Here is a 21,648-nt window from a genome sequence, read left to right as displayed (position 1 = left end):
CTCAGATTTGTGGACTTAATGAATCTCCAATGTAAATCAACCAACAAATGAAGATCACGGTGTTTACCTTATCTAGCGAAATGTTGAAATTATTAGGATATGTTGCTTGTTTTACAGCCTACGATCCCCACACAATCACCATCTAGATCTCCTTTCCACGTCTCTGAGAAAGCTACTAGAGTCTTCTTGTTGATTTCACCCTTCAAATTCCGATGTCCTGAATGACAACCCTAGAGATGATCCTTCTAGAAATGATCCCTTAATGAAGAAGATTTTCTCACAATGCCACTGTATCTCTCTCTTCAACTCTATCTCTGAATCACTATTGATTCAAAATCCTCTTTAAACTGGTGTAAAGGCTCTTTTTTTTATAGAGCCTTTAGAGGAGAGAAGATAGCAATGTTTCACTTCAGAAGTCTTTCAAAAATCCAAAAGACGTTTCTAATTAGAACTCCTTCGGTTATAACTAACCATGACACCACGTTTTTAAGAGCTAAAAACATGTGGACGCAAGAGTTTGACAAGGTCAAAACCTTATTTGTTTTTCACCAATTATGACCCTTAAATATGGTGCATTTACCTAGAACATGTTCTGCATGTAAACTTCTTACAGTATCTGAACTCATACATGCATTTTTATGCATTCTTGCACCTCCCATGTATATTGAGAAGGTGGCTATTTTCTGGACTATGGGGAGTGTTAGGTAGTAAGAGGCAAGAGACCTAAGTAGATTGTCATTTATATCTATTTTCCCCTCTGGATCTATATAAATTCCATAGTACTGTTCAAGGATTTTGCTACGCTGAGGGCTGAATTTAACCAAGTCTTTGTCCTAAATTGCCAATGTTCAAGTAGCCCACAAAAAACAAAGCACAAAAAAAGGTCGCATCAAACTTTGGCATAGTTTAGAAGGGTTCAACAATGGTGTTTACCAGAGTTACATATCGTACTGTATCTCAGGGGCAAATTTATCAGAACATTTGTATTTGCAGATAAACTTAGTGTAAAATACGGCAAAGGTATCATGCAAGATAAACCTCGAACAAGAGTCGTCTAGGTGCATTATGGGAATATCAGACCAATGAAAGGAATAAGAACAACCTCTTGATGTTTTACAAACTCTTCTAGGTACATAGGGTGTGGAAAAAATTAATGGCGGTGTCTCGGACAGCATGCGCATTTGCCTATTGGCGCCCACTGAGACTCATGTGGGCGCGCGCTAGCGGGCGCGCACCGACGCACACTGCTGCCAGCGTCCGCGGGCGCTGGCCAACCGCGTCCACGGAAAGTGGACATGTGCCGGCGTTTGCTGGTCGCGAGAAGATCGCGAACGCATCCACGGAAGGGGCGGACGCGTCTGCAAAAATTACTATAAAGCCCTTGCCCAAAACCCTATATATACTCCTCGTTTTTTCTCCTTTCAGCACACAAAAAAATAGAAAAAAATACTGAAAAAATTTTGGAGAAAATTTTTTCCTCCTCTTAGCTACTTCTGATTTTTATTTTTGCAATTTTGTTTAGCAAAGTTTATTTTATCTTTTTTATTTCGCTCTTCGCTGGATCTGCAAGTTCGATCGGGTTCGATTTGGCTTCTTCCGAAACGCATTGAAGAAGAAGTTTAGGGTCATCGTATCTCTCAGGAGAATTGCTGGGAGATCCGTACGTAGGAGCAAATACTTTTTTGGGACAGCGTCTACACGCTTCGATCTGCCTTCAATCAGGCTATTTTCTCCTACTTTTATTTTAAATTTAATATTAGTAAATATGTAGGATTTGCAACTTTGTGATTTAAATTTATTAAATGAAAAGATTTGTTTTGTGGTAGAATAGATTTCTTTTATGGTAGAATAGATTTTTTTTGTACTATAATAAATTTATTTTAATGTCGAATAGTATACATACATATATATATATATATATATATATATATATATATAATTTTTTTAAATTTTTTTATTAATTATAATTATAGTTTGATCTGTTTATTTAGATGATATATTGCTAACATAAGGCATCGCACCTAAAATTATTAATACCCAAAGCCTGTCTTAAATGTCAGCACTAAGCACAACTTTTAACACTTGGCTCCACTATCCATTGAGTCCCCATGTGCTTGGTGAATCATAACCACATTCCTTCAAGTAGCTGTTTTCTTGGCCGTCGTGCGAGATTCTATTCGTTGTCCTTCAATCAGATGGCAACTGGTTTGCAATATAGACTAGTTCAAGCAATGCCTGTTTGATTACATTCTCGTCTTGAAATTGTTTAAAGGAACTCGAGAAATAAATGTCAGCAAAACATGGATACTATAAGTTTTTGTTTGTCTTGTTTCTTTTGGTGTGTTGGTTGCATGTTACGAAAGTACTTACTTTCCTCGCTTGTCATCAGCTTGTGTATGGCTTTTGCCAGTGAAATGATCTCCAATGCTATGATGCCCAACTCTTACAAATTTTTCCATTGTTTGGTCATGGAGTTCGTCCTTTTATTTTTTCATTTTCGTTTTACTGGGAGGAGCTTGCTTGGTAGTTAGTAAGAAGGGCCTTCAAATTTCACAGTATACTTCTCAAAAAGGCTTATTTACTAATATTTTTAATTCACGAAATTGGTTTGTAATATAATGAAATGAACGATAACGCTTCCACTTCATGGCATGAAATTTATATTCATGTTTTGTTCCTTGCAACCAAAATACTAGTAAAATCTTTTTAAAAAATAATTTAGATGGAAACCAAAAAAATTTTGTTATAAAAAGTTTTGGAGGGAAATAGTGGCAATGGGGGAAAAAATATTAGTAAAATGCAAAAGAAATTTTAAAACTTCTTTAAAAGTCTGGAGTTTGGGAATTGAACCCGACGTGAATCGAACACGCAACCTTCTGATCTGGAGTCAGACGCGCTACCATTGCGCCACGGATCCAGTTGCTTAAAACCTTCTTAATGTAATTTTATATTTCGTAACATTGGATCTTGCATGCACTTGACAATTTCAATTTCACACTCATTGTTGCCCCTACTTGAAAAATTAATGCGATTGATGTGAATTCATTAACATATTCATGTCGGTGGACGCCATATTGCAATACTTGTGACCCATTGCAAAGGTAAGACAAAGTACATCAGGAGACTCTTCTACTGTAAAAGAAGCAAAATTTGCTTCCACCGAGCATTTGTACATTCACCAATTACTGTAGTAGTGTCCGAGAAGAAATTTTACACCACCGCCTTTGATCATTTCCAGTTTTACATCTCATTACAAGGTTCCTTAACAAAAGTACTCTAAGACATGGTGAATCACTCCTTGTCATCCTTCTTCTGCCGAGCACATTTAGCCTGGACCGCAAGAGTGTTCGTGGTTCCGGGACAAGCAGGGTCTGCACCATAGGCTTGGGCTGACACTGGTAGCACACAGGAAGTCTTCTCCAGGCAGGCCTGATCAGAAGAGAAAATGAATATCAGTGGAGCCAAGATGAGGAAGAAAGAGAAAAGCAACAGCTCTTCGAGGCAGGAAACAGATAAATCCTTCTATAAATTAGTTTGCTGAGAAAAACTAATTGTAGTTTCTGGTTTATATATTCACATGGCTATGAAGTTTCTTGGAATGATCATGAATGATCAAGTGAATGTAGAAAGCTATCGAGGCCACACGGAAAGGTAGAGAAAAAAGAACTGCAAAGCTTTGACGCAGACAAGAATAAACTTCTCATGACAGATTTGTTGTTCCCTTAGGAAATCTAGTTCCCAATGAGGTCATGCAGGCTTATAACTAAACGGAGTTTACATTCATAGTTCATCAGGAACTTTATATAGCCATATATTTTCAAATAGATGTGAGTTGAATTGTTAGTAGAAGGATCACCTTCTCGACATGCTTGTGGTCTGTGGAGAGTGGCAGGTTCCTACAGTGAAGTTGCCACATGCGCCTGTGGGGTTCCCGAAGCTAGCAAAGGCAATGGAGCGGATGACCTTGTTGTCATCACACTTCAACTGAGCCCTTGGTTTAACATCTTGGACGAGGGTCTTGATCTCGCTATCCTCCCTCGAAAATGACTTAATATATAGCAGGAGGATGGAACTCGGTGACTACGGTGCAGATGTTGTCCCTCTTCACAGTCACGATCAGTTTGTCCTCTGGCTTCCTTCCATGCTCCTCAAAGACGACCCAAAGGTTCTCCTTTGGCTTCAACCACGCGCGCGGGATGTGGTAGCTGAAACACCGTAGACAAAAAAATTTATGATGAAACTTTGCATGCTTCCATGTTCTTGTTGAAACTGATTCAAACTTTGACAGCATGTTTTCAGAAAGACTTATCTCTTTGTTTGTTGGTTTCTAGGCGAAACTTACCTCTTTGCTAGTTCGTTTCTCGATAGGATTTATCCCTTAGTTTTCTGGTTTATGATTTTTATCTGGTTGTTTAGTGTTTCCATTGGTTGTAAGCCTATAAAGAGGCATTATCTGTTATGAAGTTTGAGTGCTGAAAACCATCCATCCTCTGTTTTCCTCTGTTTCCAGAAAATAAAACAAGACTTCCATTCATATTTGTTATCTATCTATCACTCGTTCTTCCCAACAGTTCTTTGATGTCTTTTGTTATGTTAGCAAATATGAATTCAATGCCTTCAACATAGGAGTATTAGAGATGATGCAAGTATTTGTCATCAGAAAATATGGGTTCAGTGCTTACACTGACTGAGAAGGCTTTCCAAGGGGACTGAGGTAGGACACCCAATAACGACCAATGCAGTTGCCATTGACCCATGCAAGTCCTTTGCCCATGCCGGTCATATCTAGAGCGACCGGATCATTTCCACCAGGCATATCAAAGTATCTCTGAGAGAAAATTAGATCCAATGAGTATGTCTCGGAAGCTCTCGTTATCAAGTATATCATAGTAATGAGAATCTCTTAGCTCCTTCTTTCAGAGGGAGAATCCAGTGTTTCCAGATGTTATACGTGCTATCAAAATGCAATAACCAAAGCATTATGATTAGACTGAACAATTTGAACTCTATAGAAGAATATTGGTGCTTATAACCAATTGCTCTGATCATAGTGTGAGCTCAGCAGAAGGAAAGTTTTTCTTATTCTCCATACCTTGGATTAATTGCATAATAGTTATGTTAATCATTGATGATTTGCTTGATTAATTACAACGAGATAAAGATCATATCCTCATACCTTGTACCATGTTACTGGCATGTCACTCTTAGCTTCCGTCCACTTAACCTTCTTGGACGTAATTTTTACAGATCAATGTTTGCCGGTAAAATATAAATCAGGTCAAATTGCTTTCATCAAAATAATGGAGGATGAAAATATAAATAGAGTACTAATGGAGGACAAGAGCAAGAGAAATAAACAAACAAAGAAGCCAGGAGAGGAACCAAAGAAGTAAGAGGAAAAGAAGAGGAAGGAAGAATGGAGAAACTAAGAAGCAACAGTAAGAACACCTTGCTCCTTGAAAAATAATTGTCAATTTTGGAACATGAGAAACCAAACTGGTCTAGCCCTTGAGGACGAAAACAATTGATTCCAAAACATCAAGAACATATCAAGCAAAACTTTTTCATTCTTCTCCAACCAATATTCCAACAAAAAATCAACCGTAAACTAACCACTTCTACTTTTTTCCTTTATAAATCCCAAATGCTAATGTTGTTAGAATCCTTCAAAAGTTTTGCTTGATTCCCAGCAGCAGGTAGCTGATTGGTCTTTGAATATCAATTCTTACTTCACAAAAAAAAAAAAAAAAAAAAAAAATCTTAATTACTTGCGAGCCTGAAAGTTTGTGGTTGGATATGGATCGATATGTTGTTCAGATCACCATTCTATCTAAGAGCATTAACAAGCCAAACATGTGCAAATGAGAGCTAGATTAAACTTGGTTTAATAATCACCAAGGTTGGATGAAACTTTGACTTGATATTAGCTTGAAAGCTGGCAAGATCCAACTAATTGAAGGTGGTGCTATTAATCATGAAATGGATAGAGGAGCTTTGCATGGGGCACTTAACGTTGCTGATGTTGATTTAGTAGGTAGCGAGCCGTAGATCAATATAGTAAATCAGGATGGAGTGAATGGGGGGCTAATGGCAAAATCAAGTGAGAGTTGCAACTGATTGCCATTGGATGCTGGATCCAGAAGTCACTATCCTTTAGGACATCACAGACATATGTACAAATGGAGAGAGGAGGAGGATCTTTTTAGGATTGTTGATGTCTATCCTTTACTTTTCCTCTTTCAATGCTAATCCTGCAATTTTTTTACATGACGTTGCAATCAAATATTTTGATGAATGTTTCCAAGGACGTTAGTGAGTGTTTCCATTATATATTGATAAGCATAAAATAATATGCATTGATATTAGGACTATTATTACATATCATCCATCTATTCATCGCCTTATTCATGAGTCTAATATGGTAGTCAGGAAGTTGGTGGTTTTGATCAAGATCCCAAATATGTCCAGCCAATTGCTAACTTTCGCATAGCATCGATGAACTAAGTATTGGTATGGTGATTAATCTAGCTAGCATTCTTCTAAGACTAATTAATATATATTTATCATAATCATATTTGATTCAAGTATGAAACAAGTGTAAGGCTTGGAATAAGCTTTATGCCTACTAAATAATATTTGGGAAACAAGATATAATCAAGAAACTAGTTATGCCAGAAGGAAAGCTATCATAGCTATACCGGAAGAAAAGTTATTTTTCACAAATAAAAAATTAGTACTCAAAGTTATTTCAAAAAAGATACTTTTTTAAAAAAAAAAATAGCAATAATAGTTATTTTCATGGATATAATTTTTACTATTTCTGTCTTCTATTTCGAACCAAAAGCAGCTTATATATTTAGAACTTTCATAACAAAAAAGTGAACAGCAAAGACACTAAATTACGAGTTTATGTGTGTTTGTTTTTTGGCTAAAAAAATAATCTCCTGCATTTCGTATGAATTTGTAAATATCATCATACATGCTTAATTGTCGTAATATCAAACTTGCATTTTTCACATTTTTGCAATATGTCCCATTCTCCTCCAAATTGGAGTATTGGCCTATTTCTTGCGCGTACCAATTGAAGTATTTTGAAATGAACCGAAGAAAAACGATTGTTTTGTTCTTCCGCTCTGCGACTCCATTCAGCTTTGGAGTGTAAAGGGCCGGATTCCATTTTGTTTCGTCATCACGGATCAGCATGTCAGACTAGTGGAGGGCGAGGGTCGGCATATCTTCAGTCAGTCCATCGCTGGTGCCGAGGTCAGAGCTGCATGAAAGGGGTGTCTCATACACGAGACAAATGCTGGGTGCGGACTGCATCATCCTTGAGGAGGATTCTGCTACGGTGACCCTCCGTGGACGAACCTTGCGGAGGAACCCTTAGGTTTTCGGGGCATTGGATTCTCACCAATGCTTGCGTTACTCAAGCCGACATTCTCGCTTCCGCTTCGTCCACACCTACTTGCGCGGGTGCGGAATGCCCGGGCTACTGCCTATAAGATCTTCCAGAATAGGCCTTAAGTCATTGATTCAAGTCCAGGGATGATCCCTGCTCAGGGGCATTTCTCTCCGGAGGGGACTCAATTCAAGGAGGCACCGGTTACCAGAAAAGGGGCCTTCGCCCAATTATATGTCTTCGCCCAATATGTCCCATTCTCCTCCAAATTCTCATGGGGATTTCATCCATGCCTCTTCAACGTCTTTCTTTCACACCCGCTTTCGACCGTCCAATTCTTCCTCTAGTCATGGTCACCATTTTGTTATCACCATCTATTGGTTGGAGCTCTCTTCGGAAAAGAGTCTAAGCTGCCCGCCCATTTCTTCTTCAATTTCACAAAGAAGATTTGAGTGGTTTCAGCCCCTTCTCCTATAATGTTAGGCGAGGTGCCTTCTGCTCTCTTCGATTTAGCAAGCAACTGAGTGGCTTTCGCTACGTTTCCTCTTCTTTTCTCTCTCTTTCTTAAACCATCTCATCCCCTGATATCCCGAAAGTTTCCGAACCTAAGTTTACGAGGTTCGGGTTCCCTAACCCTTGGAAGGGGAGGGGATTCGGGGGAGGGAAAACCTTCCTTTCCCCAGATCTCGACGCTACGTAGTATAAATCAGAACTGAAAACTCTTTTATACCCGGAAAAAACTTTTATTCATTCCCGGTTTACAAAGGGGCAACCTCTACTCTAGGGTTTTACAGTTCATGGCACACTCACGCATCATATGCTGCAATGTCTACTTGTCAACTGACATGGACATAATTTATCAAAAGTGCCTACTTATCAGCTGACATGGAGGTAATTAGATGATGTTGAGGTAATTAGGTCATCTACTATCACTATTACCCCTACAAATAAAATCTACCCCCAAACCCTAACCCTAACCCCCAACCCTCCTTCCTAAGATGGCCATACATCCCTCACCGCCAAACCCTCGGCCGTTGCCTTCGCCACCACCGTCCCCTTGGCCGTTGCTGCCCCTGTCATCCTTCGCTCCTCCCCTATCAATGGCAACCAAATGGCTCCCCTCCTAAGAAACCACCAACCTCGCTGCCTCCGCCATGTCCTCCTCTGCTTCGCCGCTATCCCTGATGGATTTGCTATCCTCTCAACTTTCGATCCATGCCCTCCACCTTTGAGACCCTCGAGAGAAGCCAAAATGTGAGGAGGAGAAGAAGAGCCGATGTGCCTCTCTTGGGGTCCTCCTTTTGTTTGCCATGACTTCTACAATGTTGTTCCTAAACCATAAATCCTTCTCCACTTCCACCACCTTCTCTAAATCCGACATGGATTATGGTGAGGACCTGCCCATTTGATTCAGATTCCATGAAGAAGGGCTCGAAGTCGGAAGATCTAAAGAAGGTGGAGGGAGGGTTAGCAAAGTGATCGAGGACCTCTTTGCCTCAAATCGAAACATGGAGGAAATCTCAGGCCTTCTCTTATGATCGATGTCCTCGAGAGGTTCTGGCATGCTCACAAGTCAGCATGCAGGTTCTTCTGACGGACTAGCGAGAGGCCAAGGTTCGCACACGACTCCAACACCTGCAACAAAAATATTGAGCACTCTGGGGAAAATGAGGTGACGGAGAAAAAGGGGCTTGGCTATGGCTAATTGGCCATCTTGGCTGTGTAGGGTTAGGGGAGGGGATGGGTTTAAAGTTAGAGTTTGTTCATGGAGGTAATGGTAATGGCATATCCATAGTATTTAATTATTTCCACGTCAGCTAATAAGTAGGCACTTCTTATGAGCTACATTCACATCAACTGATAAGTAAGCACCACCGGGAGCTCTAACCCTAATTGAGAGGAGGGTGGGCCATAATGCAATAATGTGAAAAATGTAAAATTAATATTACAATAATTAAATAGATAGAGAGTAGGAAGGGGCTTAGAATTTTATTATTATTAGTATTAGTATTAGTATTATTTTAATTTTTACATGCACATGTAATATAGCCATTCGCGGCACGTGCGGAATCTTCTGACGCTTCCATACGCCTCACTTACCACCCCTCCACCCCAACAACCCCCGCCTAGCCTCAACAACCCCCGCCCAGCTAAGGAGCAAAGCAAGCGGGGGTCGACGACGGCGGAGGCCAGTGACAAACACTTCGCCCCTCGTCGCTTCCAAGCCCTGACCCTAACTCTAAACCTAACCGTAACCCTAATCCATGGCGGCCTCCACATCTTCAATCCGCTCCTCTCTCCTCTCCTCCCCCAAGCTCTCCGGTCCCCGCCTCTCCGGCTTGGTCTCCGGCCACCGTGCCGTCTTCTCCATCCGCCGTCGCAGCCTTGACTTCCCCTCCCTCGCGTCGCTGTCGGTCTCCCTCCGGTCCGCTCCGAATCGCTCCACGATGTCCGAGAGCGCCGCGCCGGTGGTGGAAGGGACGCCGCAGAAGGCGGATTCCAGAGTTTCCACGATCGTGGAGGTCGATCTTGGGAACCGGAGCTACCCTATCTACATCGGCTCCGGCCTGCTTGACGAACCCGATCTTCTCCAGAGGTACCCATCTCCCTTAAAAATCCCGTCTTTCGTCTGTTTCCGTTTCCTGGATTATTGTTTTCTTACATGATTTCTTGGGATTTTTTCCTTCAATTTAGGCATGTTCACGGGAAGAGGGTTCTGGTGGTAACTAACACTACGATTGCACCACTGTATCTTGACAAAGTTATCAAAGCGTTGACTCATGGGAATTCGAATGTTTCCGTTGAGAGCGTGATTTTACCTGACGGAGAAGCATACAAGGACATGGTTGGTCATTCAGAAAAACCAGTTATTTTTTCTTTGATCCTTTCAATTGTGTTTGAATTATTGTAAACCAGTTATTGGTTGAGTTTCGTCCAGGAAACATTGATGAAGATCTTTGATAAGGCCATAGAGTCTAGGATGGATCGGCGTTGTACCTTTGTGGCACTGGGTGGTGGAGTCATCGGTGATATGTGTGGGTTTGCTGCTGCTGCCTTTCTTCGTGGTGTTAATTTCATTCAGATTCCAACTACTCTAATGGCTCAGGTACTCGGGGATTTAGTTTTCATGTTGAAGTAATCATTTACTCTTAAGTGGAGATTATTAAGGAAAATTGATGCTTGTATAATTTAGGTGGATTCATCAGTTGGGGGGAAAACTGGAATAAACCATCCACTGGGGAAAAACTTGATTGGCGCCTTCTACCAACCACAATCTGTACTTATAGATACCGACACTCTAATTACATTACCTGATCGGGAACTGGCTTCGGGTATAGCAGAAGTTGTGAAGTATGGGCTCATTAGAGATGCAGATTTCTTTGAATGGCAAGAAAAGAACATGCAGGGACTGTTAGGAAGGTGTGATTATAAATATATTATCTTTATTGCAGATGAGTAGTAGTTCTTGCAAACTAGAATAAGGTAAAATATTTTTAGATAGGTGCTTACTTATCTCCAATATTACATTTTTCTTGGTACCTTTTATTTATTTTATCTGGTAAAGAGACTCGATCAAGAAATGAGAATTCACATACAATGTTACAGTCAAAAGGATAGAGTGCAAACAACAAAAACAAAGATAATCCCATCATGAGAAATTTACTTAGGGGACTATGCTACTCCTTTACAACTTCTTTGTATTGCTGTCATGGTTAGCATGTTCACTTTCTATATCAACTTGTTTCAATGTGTTGTCCGAGATAATTAAAATATCAACAAACTACTTCCAAGTCCTTGAAATGCAATACTTGTGACTTTGCCCAATCTGGCTCTGCTTGAATTACATTTTACCATACATCTCTATACTACTTTGATCTTTGTTGATGAAAGAGACGCGAACAACAAAACCTTTATAACCAATCTCTAGTTTCTGAAGTGCTCACATACCATAATCACCATTTTGAACATTATTCAGACCAGTCAATATCAGGAGCTATGACCACAGAGCATGTGATAATCTAGGACATGCTCATGTAAAGCAGTACACATCAAACAAAATTTCGGAAGTGACCCAAAAAAAATATCTGCAAACAAAGTTCAAATTTTTCTGTAATAGATATCAAACTTCAACAGAGTCTTCTCTAAAACAGTTAATCCATTGGACATAGTTGGGTCCCTCGACTCCCTTGTACTTCTTAGATACCACATGTAGAATTCAGGGGTGACCAAATACCATGCTTGTTTGCCATAATAAATAAACCTTTCAGTGACAGTTCTCCAATAAGGCATTATTGAAAGCTCTTAACTCCAAAAACACCAAATGCTTAACCTTTAAAGATCTTGTAGGAAGCCTAACTTGTTTGATAGATATGCGGTTATTGTCAATAATCTTCCTTAATCTTTTTAATACTATCTAAAACCACCTTTTTAAGCTCCAAAAAACTTGTGAAATAAATTGGCAAACAAACTAGGATAGCCATTGAGTATCCACTCTGCCAATCAGGAGCATTTTCACAAGTTAGCCTTCACAGGATGATATCACATTACAACACATCTTTAGTTACCAATATAACTATTTTGCTCAGTTTTGAGAATTTCCAATTTCATCCCTTGCAACCAGTCAAATCTTGCATATCTATCACATTTGTTGTGAAACTTGTGACAATAAAGTTGTCAAAGTTGTATTTTCTTTAACTGTTGTAGACCAAGTAAGATGAATTTTAGCATATCTTGCTTGCTTTAGCTTGACACCATAAAATCTAAGTATCTTTTCCACTAGCCCTAGCCATTGTGAAGTTTTTTGGTAGGTTCGGTTTTCATCACTTTTTAAGTGTTTCAGCATTACACAATCAACAAAATTAGAAAGGTCGGAAAAGGGTTATGTGGCATAACTAGACTTTTAAGTGATTCCATTTTAGATTTTCATCAAAAATGAACCTCATCTATTTGTATATGTGATTATTGCAGGGACCCAAGTGCCTTAGCATATGCTATCAAGCGATCATGTGAAAACAAAGCTGAGGTCATTGCATTGGATGAGAAGGAAAGTGGGCTGCGGGCAACCTTGAACTTGGGTCATACATTTGGTCATGTGAGTGTTTAGTTTGCCACCAATTTTGTATATGATTTTTTGTTTCTGATACTTATTCACTTTATGCTAATCTTGTCTCTGGCTCTTCATATGTAAATACATGTGCTAAATTTCCATCTTCAGAACATAATTAGTCATGTTAAATCCTATTTCCAGTTAACAAGTCCAATTTTTACAACATATGTTGGTTAAGATGTTCAGCTAATTACAGCAGAGAAGCAAGGGCTTACTCATCAAAGAAACTTGAAGTTTGAGCCATTGTTTAGGTAGTACATTTTACTACCATGCGGCGGATAGTTACTAATTTTTGGAAAAGCTTGCAGGGAATAATTATTTTCAATAGGTACCATGATGTGACCCAGAGAAACAAAAAGCTGGTCCTAGTTTGAGTTATAGCTGGGACCTATAATAACTTCAGGTGAGGAAGGAATTGCTAGCTATAGGAGTCTATAAATAAAGTTAATGGAATCTTGAGTTGGAAGATGGTATTTGAAGGTTTTTAGTGAAAAAAGAAGAACAAGGAGCACGGGCCCTTCTTTATCCTATTCTCCATTCTAGTTATGATTTGGTCAGTCCTTAGATGGCTAGTTCTTTCTTAATTTGAGTTATATCTGGGACCTATAATAACTTCAGACTACGAAGGAATTGCTAGCCAAAGGAGTCTATAAATAAAGTTAATGGAATCTCGAGTTGGAGGATGATATTTGAAGTTTTTAGCTGGGACCTATAATAACTTCAGATTAGGAAGGAATTGCTAGCTAAAGGAGTCTATAAATAAAGTTAATGGAATCTTGAGTTGGAGATGGTATTTGAAGTTTTTAGCCAAAAAAGAACAAGGAGCACGGGCCCTTCTATATCTTATTCTCTATATTGTGTATTCTCTTGATCACCCTTTCTTCTTCTTTACTTATTTATGTTGCCTTTATTTTCAGTTTGCTGTTAATTACTGTCACTCTTGGTAGAAAACAGAGTTAATTATTATAACTGAAGACAAATCTTATTTTTCATCTGCAAATAAACCTGAAGCAGCCCTAATTTTCTTGGTCTATATCAAATTATGGAAAAGCCATCCGGTACAAGGATGTTAAACTATTTTAATAAAAGCATATATGGTATGGATTTTTTTGTGCAAAACTTGAATGGGGTAAAGATAGGAGACTCCCTGTTATTCTGTTTCCATTTATTGTGTCATTTAGTTAGGGCTGGAAGTGGGCCGGGCCGGGTCGGGCCAAACCCCTACCCAAGCCCGGCCCTAATTTTTTTTCCGGGCTTCGGGCCGGGCCGGGGCCCGAAAAATTTTTAAGAAACAAGGCCCGAGCCTGGCCTGAGCCCGGCCCGAGCCCGGCCCGAGCCCATTTGGGCCGGCCCAGTTGGGCCCTAACCTGGGCCGGCCCGTTTGAGTAACATAGGGAAGCCAGGACCTCAAACAACGCATGAGACTATCAACCTAGAAGATAAGGCTCTTTACCAAACCCCAACAAATTGAATGGACCTATTGCCAGTTGCTGTGTCTTAAATTCTTGTCCACCAACCTGCAATAAATTCGGAAACCTGACACACTAGGTGGCTAAAAGTACTTGCATCTTGTGCTTAACAGCTATGAATAATCTCACTTCGCACATGAATTTGAAGCATCAGAGCACAGGGATGATGCCACCAACAGAATCTTGGTACTCTTGATACAGTTCTGTAAATTTGAAATATACAATACAACAAAGGTGTCCCCTTCATTCCAAAAGCTAAATACACTTGATTCGTATTATCAATCCAGAAACTGCAAAACTTATCAGGGAATGGGGTGAAATAAAAAAAAACATATTTCGATTACCCAAGGAGATGAATCTGCGAGAACTATATACAAGTCAAGCTTCGGAGTTTCTGGTTTTTTGCGCACTCCTCCTGCAATGTATTAGAATAAAAAAAACTTAAGATGTGAACCATCTGCCAACAGGGACATGGAATGCTGACAGGGAAGCAACCAGCAAACGAAAGAACTTGTGCTAGAGTATTCACTCCTGGTAACATCCCAAGTAAAAAATGAAGACCATCTGCAAACATTTTTTAGAGTGGTTTTAAACGAAATGCAAACGCGTTCGGGCTGAGTATGGGCCGCGTTCGGGCTGAGTATGGGCGCGGGCTTGGGTCGGGCCCGGGCCGGGCCAATGAGATACCCGAGCCCGGCCCGAAATAGAAATGGGCTTAATTATTCAGCCCGAGCCCGGCCCGAAATGCATTGGCCCTAGCCCATAGCCCGGCCCGCGGGCGGCCTGACCCGATGGGCTTCGGGCCGGCCCGAGCCCACTTCCAGCCCTACATTTAGTAGATAAAACTGTATCTTATGGAATTAGAATAGGTTGAGCAAAGTGGAGAAGCACGTACGGGCATGCCTTACTATGAACTTGGTAGGGTGTGTCAATGTTTAATGAAGGATTGTTTGGTAGCACAAATGTCACTGTTTAAATGTATATCGCTGATATATAATTTTCCTCTTGCTCAGTTTGGTAACTATGGTGCCAGCTGTAAAGGAAGCAACATGAGTGTTATACTTTAGCTGTGGCAGTTAACTATATTGAGATTTCTGTGTTACACGAGGGCTGTTTGTGTTAGCTATTAGTTTGAAAGTAACCATATCACCTCGTGGTCGTCTATTTTTTTAGTCCATCTCACCAGATCTATCAGTTTAAACTTTAAAGCAAGCTCTTCGTGGTGCAGATTGAAATTCTAAGTTATGACTTTTATTCAAAAAAATGTACATATCTTCTTTTTAGGGGTTGTGGAAGACCATATGTTCCTACCGACCAAAATATCTGGGACATTTTTTCTTAATTATTCAAAATTCAGCAACTTCAATTGTCCTTTTCTTTTGAAGGTTTACTGACCACATGTGACTAAGAAATCATTATTCTTCTATTTAACAAAGTTCCTCACCTTCATTTTTTTTTTGTTTTTAAATCTGCTTGTTCTTAACATTCATTCCTTTCCATAATATGCAACTTGCAAGTGATTATTTATTATATGCATGACATTCTCACGTTGACACTTTTCATTTCAGGCTATTGAGACAGGCTTTGGCTATGGACAGTGGCTCCATGGTGAAGCTGTTGCAGCTGGAATGGTGATAGAGCCAACGCTCTTTGTTTCTTACATTTATTGTAAATCGATTATTGCAAATTAATATTTATGATTTTTATAGGTGATGGCAGTTGACATGTCCCGTCGTCTAGGCTGGATTGATGGTACAATTGTAAAGCGGGTCCTTGACATCCTACAGAAGGCTAAGCTTCCAACAGAACCACCTGAGATGATGACAGTGGAGAAGTTTAGAACTGCTATGGCTGTAAGTGTTACATTCTCCTCTCCATTTCTTCCGGCAATTCTTGATGCTAAACTTTGGAACCATTGAGATTGTAGGTTGATAAAAAGGTGGCTGATGGATTGCTAAGGCTCATCCTTCTTAAAGGTCCTCTGGGCAACTGTGTTTTCACCGGCGATTACGACAGGAAGGCCCTTGATGACACTCTTCATGCCTTCTGCAAGAGCTGAAGCTTTTAGCTGTGAAGTCGTCTTAAGTTCTTTGAGTACAAACATGATCAGGAATACAGTACAAACATGTCATTTACGCATTTATTCTTCTCATCTTATTCTAAAAGATGCGAGTGACCAAGAGCTGAAGCTTTTAGCCGTGAAGTCGTCTTAAGTTCTTTGTGTACAAACATGATCAGGAATACAGTACAAACATGTCATTTACGCATTTATTCTTCTCATCTTATTCTAAAAGATGCGAGTGACAAGTTATTGTTTCGGAGGTACGCACAATGTTCTGAATTCAGTGCAAAGCTTGAGTGGGTTCCTTCGAATTATTTGGAATAACGCCTCTGATTTGTATGCTGTTCTTTTGGCAAGGTCTATTTATTAATTCTGTCGCATTTCCTCGCCGACTTTAAGTGCGGTTTGGAACTTTTGAAAATGAAAGGAGGGGAAGCTGCTGAGATTCGTGCTTTCAATGAGAGGGAGCTGCCTCCTGAGGATCAAGGAGTCACCTTTCCTTGGTAATGCAAGAGTTTGCAACAGATAGAACATGTTTGGCTAATGTGATTAGCTTTTCACAAGGGCGAGATCAATGCAGAATCAAAATTCCTCTCATTGTCATCAGTTCATGAAATTCCCTCCATAGAGTTAGGTATAAGATCTCATAGTTTGGTTCCTGTGAATTTATAAATCTTGTTTAACCTAGTTTTTCGTGTTCGGATTTTGCCAATATAATGTTTGAAATTGAGTTTCTTGTTTTGATTAATTCTTTATATTATCAGAATGGAGGTTGACATTTACAACAAAAACTAAGGCTCTGTTTAGGAGAGCTTTTAGCGGGCCAAAAAAGTACTTTCTGACATTCTAAAAGTACTTTTAGATAAAAAATGATGTTTGGTAAAATTTCTGAAAAGATGTTTCAGCTTTTGCGGGAAGCTGAAAACAGCTTTTGGGGGGAAGCTTCAATTTGGAGCTTTCTGAAAATGCTGTTTTCAGCTTTGTCAGAGGAACATGTCTCCATCAAACTTCTGTCATAGGAACATGTCTCCAACAAACTTCTTAAGTGATCTTTCTCCAATTGTCACTATAACTTGCAAACATCGATAACGTAACTGCAGTGGGTTGGCATTAAAATAATCACCGTTATCTTGTACAATGTCGCTATCAAACAAAAAGAGATGCCACTTCAGCATACAGTTTTGCTTTCGTTGAGACAGGTTGCATGGATTACTTTATTGAGGGCACACCATCAAGCTGCCACAACATTGCCACGTTTCGTTTGCATACTCTCATTGAAATAGTGATGAATCTAACCATTGTCTTGCTGGTTAGAGGGCAGATGTCCCTTCTCTTGAACCTGGTTATGAATTTGACCATTGTGTTGATGGCTGGTTAGAGTGCAATTCGGCATTTGATCTGTTATGCAGACCATCTCTGTGAACTAGCAAGATTAACAGATAAGGATTAGAGGGTAAAAATCATAGGACAAGGGGCGCATGAATTGAATTAGCAACAGGGCAAGTGACCGTCCCTTTTCTTCTCCAATGCATCTGCAATAAAACTGATTAGGTCATGATAGCCATTTTTTTACAAAAGGTCAAAAGATTTACTTATTACATTAGAGAATTTTAGTTAAATATTTGCATCTAGAGAATTCAGAAACACGGATAAAGAGAACAGCTTACTATATATTATTTTGATCGGTACAGTTCAGCACCTCCAACATCACATCCTAAAGGCGGAGCAGGCGGCGGAGACCATCGGTGGCGCCGATGTCTATGCTACCCCACCTTCCACGGCCTCCGTGGCACAGGATGCAGCAGACTTGGGCCTTCGAAGAGAGAATCTAGGCAACGGAAGGCTGCTCGGTGGAGGCGAGATCGAGTAGATGGATTCCATGGCATCCTCTCTTTCCTCCTCCCATGTCTCTGCTTTGCATTTGTGGGCTGTTACAAGGACGGCTTTCCCATTCCTCGGCTTCGCCGAGGATTTTCCCTTCCACCGATGCTTCTGCTGATTAGATCTGATGGTCGTGGCTGTCCTCTTGGGTGGCGACAGAGCAGACGTGGATTTTGAGTCAGGGAGGGGAAGGAGGGGTGGTTGATGAGGAGTAGGATGAGAAGCACCAGGAAGAGACGAATGATGAGGTGGAGGAAGTGATCGTAATGGCCCCAAACTTCTATTCAAGATGTGATGCTGGCTCAAAGAGAAGGAAGAATTAAAAGATCTTAACATAAATCTACCATTAACAGTGGCAAATCTTGTTGGATTCCGAGAAGAATGATCCATAACCACCACTGTCCCTGTCGGTCTATCCTTTTTCTTCATGAAAAATTATCTATTCTTCGTTTCCTTTCTGCACGCTAGGGGCGATTTCTTAGGAGAAAAAAAAATAATAAAAAATTTCAAAAGTTTTGATGGAGATCCAGGAGATATTAGAAAGTCGGAATTACATCAAAAGATCCAAGAAATGATAGAGAAGATTGGAATAGAACAGGTTCAAAATCTTAAGAAATAAACAAAATTGAAAACGCAAATCCTTTTATCAAGCTAATCTTCTTCACAGTTTAGAGAGATAGCAACGAAAGAAAAAAGTTTCTGCACTTCACAAGAAAACAACAGGAAAAAAGAAAGAATAACAAAGACTCTATTATCTCTTATAACAAAATTAAGTTTCTATAATCAGAGGGTTAAAAAAGAAGAGAAAGTATCATATATAGATGGATTTCTCTCTTATCTTTCTACAAGAAACCATATATCAAACCCAATTCACAAGTTCTCTCTTTCTTCCCTTCCTTCGCATGTAACGGTTCTGGAGGCTCTATACCCCTTTTATCGGACGAAGCCAACGGATAGTTCTGTTAAAAAAATATTATTAGCTTTTTTATTTAAACCTCAAATTTTTTTATTCCTAATTAGCCGACAACCGCTGCCACCGGCTCCTGCGAGGATCAGACAGCTACTGAAGGGTGGCAACGGCCGAATCAACGGACCGTCGGATCAGGCTAAAATTCCAGCCGTTGGATCATCTCGGCCGTTAGCTGAGATTGGTTTCGTTGGAGGACACCTGGACAGTGACACCGGAGTTTTTGTGTTATCTCAAGCCTCCTGCCTTGATAATGCTAACTTGGAGGGATAATTAGCATTCCTGCCTTCAAATTTTTAGCTAATCGCCTAATCGTTACTACTTTCACGCGTAATGCTGATTTAAATGATAATTTAATGACGATGATGTATTTTTGACACCTATAGTAACACTATAGATGTTATGTTAATGTGTGCCATAAGAAATTTGCTGGTAATTTCCTTCCGAAGATACGATCTTAATACCTGTACTACCCATGCACATATATTTCAGTAAAAACATAAAAGATACATTGGATCTATCTTCTGTACAAATATCTCATCCATTATGTGTTAAACACATGCATGATGCACGCATATATACTAAGGGGGCATTTGGTATGGGGTGATCATTCCAAGATCAACAGTGCTTTGGCTGGAGATGATAAGATCACTGTATTTGGTTGTACCATGGTGATTCTATATAGCAGTGATCTCAAATTATCCCTACTTTTCAAATCACCACCTAACCTAATGAGGGGATACCCGTTCTTGAGATCGGAAATCCAAGATCACCCTAAGAAAGTGATCTTGGGTAGACGGTTGAGGAAAAAAATGCCCCTCAATCTAGTAGAAAAAAATTGTATATCAATATACCGTTAACATATTATGTCAATATTATCTATGTATTATTTTATATTGATACCATATATTATATATATATAATACATACTGTATTATAATATATTATTAATCATATTCTTATTTAATGATAATTTAAATTATAGTAGAAATATATTGTTGTATTTTATATCTATATAATGAAAGTATTTAATATTTTACTTCTATTTCCCTTATTTTCCTAATAAAAATAATTATTAGTATCAAAAAATAATATATATTATAAGTATAAATAAAAATATTAATTCTATGATAACAATCAATATATCTTTATAGGATTAATAATTTATAATACTAATAAATATACTTTTATAGAATATATTAATAATTAATATATTGCTAAATATATTATTTTTTTATTATAATATATTTTATATGATTAATAAATATATCTTAATGAAATATATCAGGAATAGTTTTGCTATTATATGGTGAGTGATTTTGGATTCTCATGAAATACCAAACAGGTTACTGGTGGATACCTAAAAATTTTTAATCACTGGAGTATAACATACTAAATGCGGTGATCTTAAATTATCAGAGATCAGATTATTTTGAAATAAGAAGCACCGGTGATCTGAGATCACCTCGGTAATCCCATTTGGGTTACCAAACGCCAGCTAAATGTTGGATTTACCTTCAATTATCTCATCTATTATGTATGAAGCTACTTTTAGACATCCGTCTCCCATGAAATGGATATCATGCTCCAATATATGGATGATAACTTTATAAAGGGTAGATACAGGGCAAAAATTTTTTATTTGTATGCTCTATATCAATCTTCGAAAATGTTTATAATTTAGATATCATGATTTGATATTGCAAAACCTATAATAGGTTTCTTTGACTTTTTTTTTTAAAAAAAAAGAGGGGAAGGAGATCCATTTATATTATAATTATATAGGATCAAAAACCTCGGGATGCACCATCTAAGACTTGGATCTAAAAGCTCTGGTTGCCAAACAGAGCGATATGGCCACTAAAGCATCGATACACTAATTATACTATTTGTCAATCATGTATGCTTTAGAAATAAGTCAATCATGTGCTTTGTGTTTTTAGCATTCATATTTTTAAAATTAGCTATCTTGGTGATTTGCAGATACTAAACATGTCCAAACGCTTAAAGTAGGACTAAAACAATGAGGGGACTCAAATAGAAGTTAGAAGAACATATTTTGTAAGGTCCTCACAAAAGAAAAGAAGAGAGAAAATATTAAAAGAAAAAAATCCAACAGTTTGTTAGATTTAGAACAGAAAATGATCCAAATATTTGTAAAACATTATATATATATATATATATATATAAGATAAGGCACCCTTGCTACTACAAATTAGATATAACTTTTTGTTTGGTAAATATATTGTCTTTTAATTTTGCCTAAACAACTTCAATTCATATAATTTGTGAAAGACAATATGTTTTAAAACATTTATCCACAACGTCATAACTTTGTTCATAATAAAGCTTTGATTGTGTAACTCAATGACTCCTTTCTAAATTTATTAAGAAAATATTGGATTTATTATAATTAAAGAGGACTCTTAACATGCTATAGGTTAATGACACTATTTTTTTTTATGCATATCAAGCCAATCAAAGAGCACCTAACAAATTTCTTTCAAAAATGCGGGCATAGGGCAAAAAAAAATTCAATTATTCTGCCTCCCCCTAAGGAAGTCTACCAGCAAAGTTGCATAGAAATCTTGATATTATGTTCTTTTGTTGCTTTTGCTTTTCTTATATCATTAAGAGAAAATCTATCATTAACAAATATTTGTGTTATATTAGTAAGAAAATTTATTATTAAGGATAAAATAATGATAAATTGAAGAACTTACAGCAAGGAGAGGCACTTTAATTTGTATTGATTGTGGGAAA

The 21,648-nt window shown here is 38.6% G+C and overlaps 1 protein-coding gene and 1 non-coding gene across 2 annotated transcripts; one reads left to right on the top strand and one right to left on the bottom strand.

Annotated features, from left to right (window-relative positions):
* Window positions 1-2,845: 2,845 nt before the first annotated feature.
* On the bottom strand, window positions 2,846-2,917 carry TRNAW-CCA (transfer RNA tryptophan (anticodon CCA)). Its single transcript has one exon. It is a non-coding gene; the product is annotated as a tRNA-Trp (tRNA).
* Window positions 2,918-9,480: 6,563 nt separating this feature from the next.
* LOC120104408 (3-dehydroquinate synthase, chloroplastic-like) lies at window positions 9,481-16,348 on the top strand. The gene is made up of 8 exons (XM_039115488.3): window positions 9,481-9,995; window positions 10,094-10,244; window positions 10,338-10,505; window positions 10,593-10,819; window positions 12,368-12,491; window positions 15,544-15,606; window positions 15,685-15,828; window positions 15,903-16,348. The coding sequence occupies exons 1-8, from the start codon at window positions 9,664-9,666 to the stop codon at window positions 16,032-16,034; spliced, it is 1,341 nt and encodes a 446-aa protein (XP_038971416.3). The 5' UTR covers window positions 9,481-9,663; the 3' UTR covers window positions 16,035-16,348.
* The last annotated feature ends 5,300 nt before the right edge of the window (window positions 16,349-21,648 follow it).

Source organism: Phoenix dactylifera, chromosome 10 (genome assembly GCF_051530095.1).
Source record: "Phoenix dactylifera cultivar Ajwa chromosome 10, Ajwa_hap1_PhDact_Kaust_v1.1, whole genome shotgun sequence".
Taxonomy (NCBI): Eukaryota; Viridiplantae; Streptophyta; class Magnoliopsida; order Arecales; family Arecaceae; genus Phoenix; species Phoenix dactylifera.
The sequence above is the reverse complement of the archived record's forward strand: the minus strand, read 5'-3'. Positions and strand labels throughout refer to the sequence as shown.